The sequence below is a fragment of the Phacochoerus africanus genome, chromosome 8 (genome assembly GCF_016906955.1).
Source record: "Phacochoerus africanus isolate WHEZ1 chromosome 8, ROS_Pafr_v1, whole genome shotgun sequence".
NCBI classification, from domain to species: Eukaryota; Metazoa; Chordata; class Mammalia; order Artiodactyla; family Suidae; genus Phacochoerus; species Phacochoerus africanus.
This window is the reverse complement of record NC_062551.1, coordinates 20055609-20069319: the sequence shown is the minus strand read 5'-3', so window position 1 is coordinate 20069319 and position 13711 is coordinate 20055609. Positions and strand designations below refer to the sequence as shown.

Sequence of the window (13711 nt, the reverse complement as noted above, 5' to 3'; positions counted from 1 at the left end):
TCACAGCACATGGAGGTTTCCTGGACAGAGGTTGAGTTGGAACCACAGTTGCCAGCCTGTGCCACAGCCACAGCAATGCAGGATCCTAGCTGCGTCTGTGATCTATACCACAGCTCACGGCAGTACCAGATCTTTAACCCACTGAGCAAGGTCAGGGATCGAACCCGCAACCTCATGGTTCCTAGTTGGATCCGTTTCCACTGTAACATGATGGGGAACCCCCCCCTCCCCATGTGTATCTCTAAACCAGTGGTTCTTGATCTGGGATGATCTTGCTCCCTTGAAGTCATTTGACACTATTTCTAATTTTAATAATCTTAGAAAAATGATAGCTAGTGGATAAAACCCAGGGATGCTCTTATCTTACAAGGCATAGGGAGAGCCCGTCACAACAGTGCTAATAGTGTGACAGTTGAGAAACCCTGCTCTGTAAGTTCTAAATGTTCTAAGATTGTAAGTTTTAAAGTGTGGCCCTCATGTTTATACATTTTAATTCATTTGGAATGTTGAAAATATTCACTATTCTCTTGGAAATTTAAGTGCATATAACAAATGAATAAAATATTTTGTATTTTTGTATAGAGGTGGATATTTACCTAACTCTCAAGTGTCATTTTTTGGGTTGATTTATTACAAGTACCTGCCTTAGAGAATAATGGAATAATGTGTGTATTTAGTCTATTGATAAACAAATGCTAAAGAAGGAAAATTCTTCCAGTAATAAGCATAGAAGTAATTATGATAGAGTTAATAAAATTTCAGTGTTGGAGTTCCTGTTGTGGTGCAGTGGTTAATGAATCTGACTAGGAGCCATGAGGTTGCAGGTTCAATCCCTGGCCTTGCTCAGTGGGTTAAGGATCTGGCATTGCCGTGAGCTGTGGTGTAGGTTGCAGATGCGACTCAGATTTCCCACTGCTGTGGCTCTGGCGTAGGCAGGTGGCTACAGCTCTGATTAAACCCCTAGTCTAGGAACCTCCATATGTCCCGGGAGCGGCCCTAGAAAAGGCAAAAAGACACACACATGCACAAAATTTCAGTGTTGCCTAAAGTAGTGAGTAGACATTTGAGGAATAGGATAATTATATAATTTCAAAGTATTTCCCTACATATCACTTAATAATTACAAAGGGGAAAAGTAGTAGCTTTTCAGTAGAGAAATCTAGCATATACCACATTAATTTATTGGTCAGCTAATCACCAACTTAGTTCTGTCAGTGCCTAATGATAAATATATTGAGAAGAACATTGTGTATATATGCATGTGGTAGAACTGGCATCAGTGCATCTAAAGTGTGAAGTAATAGACAAATACAAATCAAAGAGCATTCTATGAAATAACTTACTTAAAGTCAAGATAAAGAACTAAAAGTTGATGAATTCTTCCAGTTTAAAGAATCTAAAGAGATTATGCAATGTGATGGACTGCGTCCTGATCCAAGGGGAAAATAGCATTGAAGGACACTATGGAAACTGTAATTTGAATCCTGCCTGTTTTACTTTATCCTTTTTAAAGTTCATGACCATTATTATTTTACAAGGTTATTAAGAAGATGTTGTTCTTAGAAAACACATAGTAAAGTATTTAGGAATAAAAGATGGATGAGGTATCTAACCTAAAATGTCTGGGCGGGGGGCAGTTCTGCTGTGGCACTACAGGATTGACAGTGTCTTTGGAGGCTGTCACTCCCCAGCCTGACACAGTGGCTTAAAGATCTGGCATTGCTGCAGCTGCGGTTAGGTTGCTGTTGTGGCTTGGGTCTTAGCCTTGGCCCAGGAACCTCCATATGCCACAGGGAAGCCAAAAAAGAAAAAACTTTAAAAATTATTAAAAAAAAAAAAGTATGGCAGAGGGAGATAGTATAGAAAGAATGGTTACATAAATAGGGCAAAATGTAACTAATTGGTAAGTGGAGCATTTATATGATTTCCTTGTAATAATCTCGTCTCATTGTCTCATTTAAGTTTGGAATTGTGTCAGATATGACAAGTTCTTCCGAAATCGTAAGGAGTGGTGTTTTTTGTTTGTTTGTTTTTGCTTTTTAGGGCCCCATGCTCGGCATATTGAGGTTCCCAGGCTAGGGGTTGAAGTGGAGCTACAGCTACCAACCTATACCACAGCTCATGGCAATACCAGATACTTAACCAACTGAGCAAGCCAGGGATCGAACCCGCAACCTCATGTTTCCTAGTTGGATTCCTTTCTGCTGTGCCACGGCAGGAACTCCAGGAATAGTATTTTAATTAACCATATTTTATTACTGCTAAGACAACCCAGTTTTTAATGTTTTAACATCTCTGGAATGATGGTGCAGCTCATTGGTGACCTCTTACAGTTAGAATTAACCCAAGTTATTTTTCGTTCTTTCCTTTTTTTGTCTTTTTTTTTTTTGGTCTTTTTGTTATTTCTTGGGCAGTTCCCAAGGCATATGGAGATTCCCAGGCTAGGGGTCTAATCGGAGCTGTAGCCACCGGCCTACACCAGAGCCACAGCAACTCGGGATCCAAGCCGCGTCTGCAACCTACACCACAGCTCACGGCAGCGCCAGATCCTTAACCCACTGAGCAAGGGCAGGGACCGAACCCACAACCTCATGGTTCCTAGTTGGATTCGTTAACCACTGAGCCACGACGGGAACTCCCATTTTTTTTTTTGTACCCATGGCATATGGAGGTCCCCAGGCTAGGGGTCAAATCAGAGCTGTAGCTGTCTGCCTACACCACAGCCACAGCAATGCAGGATCTGAGCTGCACCTTCAACCTACAGCTCTTCTTACAGCAACACCGGATCCTTAACTCACCAAGCGAGGCCAGGGATCAAGCCTGAGTCCTCATGGATGCTAGTCAGGGTCATTAACTGCTGAGCCACGGTGGAAACTCTATGCCTTTTTATCCTTTTCTTTCTTTCTTTTTTTTTTTTTTTAATTTTTTTGAGGAGGTTTGTTTTTATTATTGGTAACACATGCTTTGTTATTGTTATTTCTACCTTTATTGGTAGACATGCTTTTTTTTTTTTTTTTGTCTTTTTGCCATTTTCTTGGGCCACTCCCACGGCATATGGAGGTTCCCAGGCTAGGGGTCTAATTGGAGCTGTAGCTGCCAGCCTACACTAGAGCCACAGCAACGCGGGATCCGAGCCGCGTCTGCAACCTACACCATAGCTCACGGCAACGCTGGATCCTTTACCCACTGAGCAAGGGCAGGGACTGAACCCACAACCTTATGGTTCCTCGTCGGATTCGTTAACCACTGTGCCACGACGGGAACTCCTAGACATGCTTTTAAATTCAAAAATTCTACAACAGGATATATTCAGAGTAATTTTCCTTTGAACTCTGTTACCATCATCCTGTTCACCTATAGTTAATCATTTTCATTTGTTTTGTGGGTTATCTCTGTATTATATTTTCCTTGTCCCTGTGGAAACGTTATATTACATACTTTATTGCACCATGCTTCTTTTATGTGATCATATATTCTGGAGTTGACTCCATAAAATTAGAGAGTTTGCTTATTACTTAAAATTGCTGTTGTAGTACTCCACTGAATAGGTATTTTTGCCTTGGTGGAAAATCAGTACCTTTTGGTGGATATTGTTTGTTTTCATTCTGTATCAAAAATAAGATTGCAGTGAGTAACATTTTGCATGCATCATCTTTGCCAGTTTATATTTTTCATCCACTAGAAGTGGAATTGTTGGATTAAAGAGAATTGCATGTGAAATTTTGTTAGGTGTTGGAAAATCTATCTCTGGCAATTTCTCTGTTTTGTATAATCAGTAGGAGTTTTTCTATTTCCCCATAGCCTTGTTAATGGAGAATGTGCTAATTTCAAAGATGAAATATGGTATCTCCATGAAGTTTTTTTCTTTTTAATGTGAGGCTTTACTTCATGGGAGTGGGTATTTTTAACAGATTCGTAGAGACTAGAGATGGCTACACATGTCTTTGTATTTAAAATACCTTTTGGAGGGAGTTCCCATTGTGGCTCAACAGGTTAAGAACCCGACTAGTATCCATGAGGATGCAGGGTTTGATCCCTGGCCTCAATCAGTGGGTTGGGGATGCTGTGGTGTAGGTTGCAGATGAGGCTTGGATCTTGCATTGCTGTGGCTTGGGTGCAAGCCAGCAGCTGCAGCTTCAATTCAACCCCTAGCCTGGGAATTCCGTATGCCACAGGTATGCCCCCCCCCCCAAAAAGAAAAAAAACCTTTTAGAAATTAATGGTTATACCACTTATATTAACGTAAATAATTAGCGTCCTCCCACCCCGAGTTGACAGCTTCCTTTTCTTTTCCATGATGTGTAATATTTTTCTTCCTTTGATGAGTGAAAAAAATAACTCATTATTCATTTATGTTTGTAGTCCATGTTTTTAGTAATTTTTTTGAAGTATACCATTCTAGTCTCTGGTATACAGTATAGTGAGTGACAATTCTTAAAGGTTATACTCCATTGGTAGTTATCATGGAACATTGGCATAATTTATTTTGGCAATGGCATGCAGAAGTTCCTGGGTCAGGGATCCAACCTGTGTCACAGCAGTGACAACACTGGATCCTTTACCATGAGGCCACGGAACTCCTCTTATAGTGTTAATATCCTAATTTGTTTCCCCCAACCCCCCCAAATGTGAAACAACTTTCTTGTCTCAATGACTACTTTTAGTTCTTACTGCGAGTGGTATGATAACAAACTTAGGAGGTAAGATCTAAGACACTATCAAGTTTGTATAGCTTTTATGAGTACAAGGGGTTCAGGAGACAGTAACACCCTAAGATAGAAATGTGGGCAGAATTAAGAAAGTTTGGTTTTTCTGTCAAAGCACTTATTCTATTTGACATTTTAGAAGTTAGTCAATTCTTTCTGTGCTTGTCAAATGTAGTTAGTGACTCTGTATATGGCATTCTCATCCGTACTTAAGTAAATGTCTTATCTTTGACTATGAGAACTTAGGAGTTTTAGGGACTAACAAGTGATAGTTTTAACTTTTCATTTCTCTTAAGGAGTGTTTCTCAGGAGTTATCAGAAACCATCCTCACCATGGTAGCCAACTGTAGTAATGTTATGAACAAGGCCAGACAGCCACCTCCTGGAGTTATGCCAAAAGGACGCCCTCCTAGTGCTAGCAGCTTAGATGCCATTTCTCCTGTTCAGGTAAATGAATACTACATTTGGTACATCTCTGTTTGTTCATAGACTTGGAATAGAGTAAATTTCTATATCCTCGTTAATAATCTACTCAAAGGAAATTTATGTCTGATTTATTACATTTAGTTAACTGCATGTCTAGTATCCACTTAAAGGAATCCGTAAATAGGCATTGTGGTGAGAATAGATTTTAATTATTAAGTAGAACATGACTCTGTGAGAGAAAAGATGCAAAACAACTTATTTAGGTAAATGGAAAGGGCTTCTTTTTAAAATAAGAATAACTTAGACTTGAGAAATAAGCACTGCCTTTGAACCTGATATGTCTTGTTTGTAGCTTCACGGGCCAAGCAACAGTGCTAGAGCATAAGGACTTGTTATAACTGGGGCTCTTCAGCTCTCAACTGAACTGCTCTTTTAAAAACAAGGTACATTTAAGTTACTCCCTGACACCAACCACCCCCTTCTCTCTGGGAGCAACATATTCCGCTTCTATTTTCAGTGCATTGACTGGCAGGTTGGGGTTTATTTTAAGAAAAGAAAGAGCATTTAGTGATTCTTCGGGGACCACTTTGTAAAGAGCATTTTGTGTATTATTTTTTGTAGTCACAAAGGTTTGAAATAATGCCACAAACTAAGACGCTTGGAAGTGCAGTTAATATTTTATAAAATTTTCTGGTGAATAGCATACCTTGTTTTTTTGTTTTTTTAAATTAGAGCTGATCTCCAACCCCAAGATTCTCAGATTTGACTAGGTTTATTTATAAGTTTTGACTGGAGGATTTTTAATTTCTAGTGCTTTTATTGGGTCGAAAATTAAATAGCTTATATTGAGAGATATGTTTGTTTTAAAGGGGCTTATTGGAAATTATAAGAACTTGATATAGTAACTGCCCCATGTCATAATTAAATGTTTAGTAGTGCAGCTTTAAGGAAATTCATATTAAATGTTGTTGCAGTTTTATAGCCCTCATATTAGGGCTCTGGTTCTTTGGCAGAGGCTAACTCTTTAAACCTATTCCATCTCTGATATAATAAGGAAAATGACTGGTGCACTTGACTTGATTGTGGGATTTAAGCATCATCATGATGTGTGTGGTTTTGCAAATTATTTATTAAGCATTTGAAGAGCTGTTGCTAAAGATTGCTTTACCTGTGTCATTTGTCTGCCTTTGCTTGAAGTATGTTTAATACTTTTTTATAATGTTTTTCTTTAGATTGATCCTCTTGCTGGAATGGCATCTCTTAGTATAGGTGGTTCAGCTGCCCCTCACACCCAGAGTATGCAGGGCTTTCCTCCAAATTTGGGTTCTGCATTCAGTACCCCTCAGTCACCAGCAAAAGCATTTCCACCCCTTTCAACCCCAAATCAGACAACTGCATTCAGTGGTATTGGAGGACTTTCATCACAGCTTCCAGGTAAGGGGAGTGGGTAGGGATTCAGATTATTTGTAAGCTTTATTATGCCTTGGTGTTTGTAAGGTGTTTGGAGTCACTGTGATGAGGAAAGCTGCTTAAATTAAATCATGAAAGTTGCTTTCACATCCAAAGTTGGAAAGAGAAGAACATATTATTACACTAATTTAGGAAAATTTAGAATATATTTTACTTGTAAAGTTGGTTGAATTTATTCAGTAAGTATCTATTGCCAGATGATAGTATAAATAGTAACAAGTGTGTTAATCACATTCTAAAGAATTTAGGATTAGACCAAAACTCAAAGCTTTAAGAATTACTCAAGGCTAGTATAATAAAGGTGGAAAATACTTCACACATCAGATTCAGGCATATGTTTTGCATTTTTGCACCTACCTTGAAAATGGCAGTAAATCCCTAAAACTTTTCAACATATTTTGGCTTTCATCTTTGTATTGGAGTAAAGGTTAAATTTTTTTTTCTAGTACTCACTTGTTTCCCCTAAGCCATCTGTACCTTTTATCACCAGAGTGTAAGTTTAGAGTACTAAAACTAAAATCTAAGGAGTGATAATGTAATAACTCTAATCTGGTTACCAACTGAGTTAACAGAAGACCCTGACCTTTTAATTAAGAACTTCTATCTTTGATATGAATAAAGTCGAGAATATGAGTAATGATAAGACTTCTGGCCACCCTTCATTCTTTCTAGTAGGTGGTCTTGGCACAGGCAGCCTGACTGGTATAGGAACTGGGGCTCTTGGACTCCCCGCAGTGAATAATGATCCTTTTGTACAGAGGAAACTGGGCACCTCTGGACTGAACCAGCCTACATTCCAGCAGAGTAAGATGAAACCTTGTAAGTGGTAGTGTTGTCTGTGATTGTGAAGTGTGACTGCACATAAAACACATGTCCAGGTTGTTGTCCTTAGAGTTACATGAACAAAGACATTGACCTGTGTTAGTATATTGTTAGTAGAGCCGTTATATTGATATGCCTCCTAGATCAGTGGGAGTAAATTCTCAAATTTGAATTATTAAAACAAAAATTTCAGGTATCATTCTATTTTTGATCCTGGATTGCCGGAACAAGGTGACGGTCAGTGAGAGGTAGCATTCTTCAGAGTGTTGTCCTAAAAGTAAGAAGTATAGTAAAGAAGTTTAATTTGTGTATACAAACCTCATACTTATTATCCTAAGGATTTTTTTTTGGTGTTTTTTGTTTTGCTTTGTTTTTTTAAAACAAATCAGAAGCAACCAAGAGAGTTTCAGATTTCTGTTTGAGCTTGGCAGTTTATAAAGTAAACATTCTATTTATTTTAATGTTATAGACCTATGATATATATATCCTTATAGTACATATAATTAATATTGCCATATAAAATATATGACATTATGAAAACCAATTTTAAAAATTTTGCCCCCTTATTAAGTTATTATTTCAAACTCAAAGAAGTCCTCTTTGTAAATACATAGGTATCATTAACTTATAAATATACTTGTCATTGGGCCTAAATATTCATTTTATAAAAGGTTTGAAAGTATACCACTTGAGTTGAAAATGTTAGTGTGAAAGGCTTGTCTGAATGTTATGTTTTGTAGCATGCTCTATGTTTATATCAATGTGTCATGCACATACATTAGTAATTCTTTACATGTTAAATGTGATCCTTACGATAAACTAGTAAAGATTTGTTAACCACAAGTGAGGTTTTATTAAGGGTAAGTGTGTCATGAATTTGAACCTGGTGAACTTTGATGGTATAAGAGACCCTCATGAAGAAAATAAAATACTAAGGTAGAACTATGGTTATAATGCGGTTTTGTTAGAATCTTTTGTGTCCCTAGAGCATTAGAATAATGAAACTTGACCACTTCACTTTCTTTATTTTTTTCTCCTTAAAATTCAAACTATATTGGCCTCTCTGGGCTTTGTGTGGGGAAGTGGAAGAAGAGCCTAAATGCCCACTGGTTGCTTTTCTGTTTCTAACAGCGGACTTGTCTCAGGTGTGGCCAGAGGCAAATCAGCACTTTAGTAAAGAGATAGATGATGAAGCAAACAGCTATTTCCAGAGAATATATAATCACCCACCACATCCAACCATGTCTGTTGATGAGGTGAGTGTCTAGGATAATCTAATTCTTCGTGGTTTAGGTAAACCTTAAATGCCCTTTGAAAGTGAAATCCAACACAACGTGTTTTGTTAGGTCCATGCAATGTTTGAAACCTTTGTCTCAAGCTCAGTTTATTGTTAATTATTGTACTTAATAATTGAGAATATTTGAGGAATGCTCTTAATGATGGTTTTCTTTATATTATTTTTGTCTTTTTCCAGGTATTAGAAATGCTACAGAGGTTTAAAGATTCTACCATAAAGAGGGAACGAGAAGTATTTAATTGTATGCTAAGGAACTTGTTTGAAGAATATCGATTCTTCCCCCAGTACCCTGATAAAGAGTTACATATAACAGCCTGCCTGTTTGGTGGGATAATTGAAAAAGGACTGGTCACTTACATGGCACTCGGTCTGGCCCTACGATATGTTCTTGAAGCCTTACGCAAACCTTTTGGATCCAAAATGTATTATTTTGGGATTGCTGCACTAGATAGATTTAAAAATAGGTGAGTGGATAGGTTTCCTGTGAAGCCTCTCTTTTTAAATATAAGGAGTAACAATAACTTACTTTTCAACTAATTCTTGCTGTGCCCCATCATTATACACAGATTAATCTTAATGATTGAAGTAAGAGAGGTAAAAGTGAAAACAATACAGTTTATTATAATTATCAAATAAGTGGTAGGAAAAATATGAAATAGCACTTTTTTTTTTTTTTTTGGGTCTTTTCTAGGGCCACTCCTGTTGCACATGGAGGTTCCCAGCTAGGGATCCAATCGGAGCTGTAGCCGCCAGCCTACGCCAGAGCCACAGCAACACCAGATACGAGCTGCGTCTTCGACCTACACCACAGCTCGTGGCAATGCCGGATCCTTAACCCACTGAGCAAGGCCAGGGATCGAACCTGAAACCTCATGATTCCTAGTCAGATTCTTTAACCACTGTGCCACGACGGGAACTCCGAAATAGCACTTCTTAAAATTTGTTTATTGAAATATATTTATATATATAAAAGTCACCATTTTAGGTGAACAAGTCTTTGAATTTTGACAGATTCAAACAGTTGTATAACTGCAGCCATAATCAAGATAGTGACTATTTTCAGCACCCCTAAGAAGTTCTCTCATTCCCCCTTTGTAGTTGACCTTCCCCTATGTCTAACTCCTGGCAATCACTAATCTGATTTGTCTAGTTTTTCCAGAGTATTATTTAAATGAAATTGTACACAATGTATATGAGCCCTGCTTGTTGTACTTTGCATGATGTTTTTGAAATTTATTCATATTACTGCATGTTTTAGTAGTTTTTCTATTTCTGAATAGTATTCCATTATATGGGTTCACTACAAATGATTTTCCTATTCAATAATTTTGATGAATATTTGGACTTATTTCCAGATAGTAGTTTTAGTGGTTCATTGTAATCTAAAGTGGAATAAGACCTTTAAAAAAAAAAAAAAGATACCAGGAGTTTCTTTGTGGCATAGCCAGTTAAGGATCTGGCATTGTCACTGCAGTGGCTCGGGTCACTGCTGTGGTGTGGGCTTGATCCTTGGTCCAGGAACTTCTGCATGCCATGGGTGTGGCCAAAAAAGAAAAAACAACTATTTTTTTTCAATACTTTTTTAAAAAATTATTTATTTATTTTGCTTTTTAGGGCCACACCCACGGCATATGAAAGTTCCTAGGCGAGGGGTCCAGTCAGAGCTACAGCTGCCAGTCTGTGCCACAGCCACAGCAATGCAGGATCCGAACCTTGTCTGCGACCTATACCGTAGCTCACAGCAACGCAGTCAGTGGAATCCTTAACCCCCTGAGTGAGGCCAGAGATCAAACTCTCAACCTCATGGTTCCTAGTTGGATTCGTTTCTGCTGTACCATGATGGGAACCCCGTACTTTTTTTTTTTTTTTTTTTAATGTAAAAGGAGTGAAGTTGGTAAGTGTTTTTCCCCACTCTTATTTCTTTGTTCTTCCTTTTGGCATTCTTATGAAATAAGATATTTCATAGGTAGAAATAGGGGAAATGGCCTAGACTAAGGCTTTGAAATTTTGTTGTTGTTGTTGTTGTTGTTATTGTTGTTGTTGTTGCTATTTCTTGGGCCGCTCCCTCGGCATATGGAGGTTCCCAGGCTAGGGGTTGAATCGGAGCTGTAGCCACCGGCCTACGCCAGAGCCACAGCAACTCGGGATCCGAGCCGCGTCTGCAACCTACACCACAGCTCATGGCAACGCCGGATCCTTAACCCACTGAGCAAGGGCAGGGACTGAACCCGCAACCTCATGGTTCCTAGTCGGATTCGTTAACCACTGCGCCACGACGGGAACTCCCAGGTTTTGAAAATTTTTAAATTTTTGTTATCTCTCTTCTTATGAAATTGTGAATAAATGAATGTTTGTATTGGCAGATTGAAGGACTATCCACAGTATTGTCAGCACTTGGCTTCTATCAGTCACTTTATGCAGTTTCCACATCATTTACAAGAGGCAAGTGTCTTCAATTTTAAAATCTGACTAGTAGTTTGAGGGTTTATCTGATTTGATTTATTTTGGATTTGCTGGGAATGGCATTAAGATTTCTTGATGATTGTCATAATATAGATAATGCATATTATTTGTTGCTTGTTTTGCAGCTTAATCATGAAAAAAATAACATTTTTGGTTTATCTTTTGTAAGCAGTGGGTTTTGCTTATTAATTTAATAAAAGGCCTTTGATAGTTCTTTTAGCCTGATAATGCTGTCGAGGAATAGATACCTCTTCCTGATTCTAAAAAGGATTTGGAGTGGGACTAAGTAAAATTGTTACTCTGATTTAAATGTTAATAAGATCCAGAGCTGTATCATGTAAGATTTAGGCCAGTGTTTCTTAAAAATACAGCCTTAGTATACTACCTGGTTAGATTCCTTTGAGGTTAAAAAGGAGGTAGTCTCTGAGGAAATGGACCTAGAAGATAATATATTTTAAATTATGTTATGTGATTATTCTTGAAATTTGTAAACTGTAATCATTGGTTTTAAGTTGATTGGTAAATGTTAATTCACATTTACTTGACCTTTGGTTAAAGTCAGCTTATAGGGAATGAGTATTAACTTTTTTTATGCAAAGCAGATAAATTGCTTCATAAGATCACATTTTAAGGAAATCAGAAAGATTAGCATTTGAACATACTTTTCATTCTATATTATAATTTAGTCCAGCTCTTTTTGCCTCATCCCGCTGTGTTTGTTTCTAAAAGGGCAAGATCATGATGACTTAGCCTAGGAACAATAGTGGGAGGCAAGAGTGTATTATTCCTAAAGGGGTTGGGGCACTATGCCACAATTATAGCACTGAAAACTAGAAAGGAAAGCAGAGTTTTGAGAAGGTAGGACGAGAGGTCAGAAGCTTACACAAATACATTCGAGGTCAGAATTTAGAGCTGGAAGTGTGGGCCTTGGAAAACCAGAAAGAATAAGGTAGGTGGTATGAAAATTGTCACAGAAAGCAGTAGTACCCAGTTCCCACTGTAGCAACGTACCCAGAGAAAGGGAAAGAGGTCATTGTTTATTATTTATTTATTTGTATAAATGATATATTAAGGGATTTAAGGAAATTTATATGTAGGCATTTGTGGCTACTTTTTTGTAACTTGTTTTTGTTAGACTAGTTCTGTTATAAATACTTTAAAAATATTTTATTTTTTTTGTCTTTTTAGGGCCACACCTGTGGCATATGGATGTTACCAGGCTAGGGATCAAATCAGAGCTGTAGCCACCGGCCTACACCAGAGCCACAGCAAAGAGGGATCTAAGCCACATCTGCGACCTATACAACAGCTTGTGGCAACGCCTGATCCTTAACTCATTAGAGAGGCCAGGAGTCGAACTCGTGTCCTCTTGGATGCTAGTCGGGTTCGTTAACCACTGAGCCACAACAGGAACTCCTAAAAACATTTTAAGTAATGTTTTACCTTTACTCCTTAAGGAGTTCATGATTCTACTTATGTATTATATATATGGGAATATGGACTAGAATGGAGCAAGGCATAAGGAGACAGATGAACCAAGAGTGCTCTGAAACAGTTTCTACTCTATCAGAAGAGAGGGGAGTGTAATTCAAAGATTTTGGTTTCTATTAAGAATTCTTTTAATATATTTCTGTCTTTATAGTATATTGAGTATGGACAGCAGTCTCGAGATCCTCCTGTGAAAATGCAGGGGTCTATCACAACCCCTGGAAGTATTGCACTGGCTCAGGCTCAGGCCCAGGCCCAGGTTCCGGCAAAAGCTCCCCTTGCTGGTCAGGTTAGCACCATGGTAACCACCTCAACAACCACCACTGTTGCTAAAACGGTTACAGTCACCAGGCCAACCGGAGTCAGCTTTAAGAAAGATGTGCCAGTAAGTAGGTCTATCTTTTTTGTTTGTTGGATTTGTTGTTATGTTGTAATATATCCAGTACTGAGCATGTATTTTAATTTTATTAGAAACAGCACATGCCTACTATAAAAAGCATAAAGGCCAGCATTTCTCCCTTTATGTACTCCCCAACCCCCATTTCCCACAGGCAGCTACTATTAATAGTTAAGTACATAGCCTTGCCAACACTTCCAATGTACAATCATACACAGCATGTATATTTTATGTGCTAAAGGAATCTATACATTTTCCCCTGGGGATTTGTCTAGCAAGCATTTCAGCTTGTTTACATATTTCTTTTTTAACCTTAATATTTATTTATTTATTTAAAAAATTTTATTGGAGTAGTTGACCTAAAATGTTGTGTATTTTATGTATTTCATTTCTTTAGCCTTCTATTAATACTACAAATATAGATACATTGCTTGTGGCCACAGATCAAACTGAGAGAATCGTAGAGCCTCCAGAAAACATCCAAGAGAAAATTGCTTTTATCTTTAACAATCTCTCACAGTCAAATATGACACAAAAGGTATGATGTAATAGTTTATATGCTCTATTCTTTTCCTTGAGTGGGTTGGGGGATTTATGTTTGACATTCTGCACCTTATTTATTTATTTATTTATGGCTCTTTT

At 37.9% G+C, this 13711-nt stretch overlaps 1 protein-coding gene and 1 non-coding gene across 11 annotated transcripts in view; both read left to right on the top strand.

The window, feature by feature from the left end:
- The window catches only part of CNOT1 (CCR4-NOT transcription complex subunit 1), a 104407-nt gene that overhangs the window by 62277 nt on the left and 28419 nt on the right, over positions 1-13711 (top strand). For 5 of the 10 annotated variants that reach the window (XM_047790782.1, XM_047790779.1, XM_047790788.1 and 2 more), the window contains 8 exons: positions 5003-5153; positions 6365-6566; positions 7275-7421; positions 8556-8680; positions 8899-9185; positions 11085-11163; positions 12827-13057; positions 13467-13607. In XM_047790782.1, the coding sequence (XP_047646738.1) occupies positions 5003-5153; positions 6365-6566; positions 7275-7421; positions 8556-8680; positions 8899-9185; positions 11085-11163; positions 12827-13057; positions 13467-13607 (1363 nt within the window). The remainder of the gene's footprint in view (positions 1-5002; positions 5154-6364; positions 6567-7274; positions 7422-8555; positions 8681-8898; positions 9186-11084; positions 11164-12826; positions 13058-13466; positions 13608-13711) is intronic. The other 5 variants (XM_047790784.1, XM_047790780.1, XM_047790785.1 and 2 more) reach the window with 3 other exon arrangements.
- LOC125134805 (small nucleolar RNA SNORA50) lies at positions 5448-5583 on the top strand. Its single transcript, XR_007136802.1, has one exon. It is a non-coding gene; the product is annotated as a small nucleolar RNA SNORA50 (small nucleolar RNA).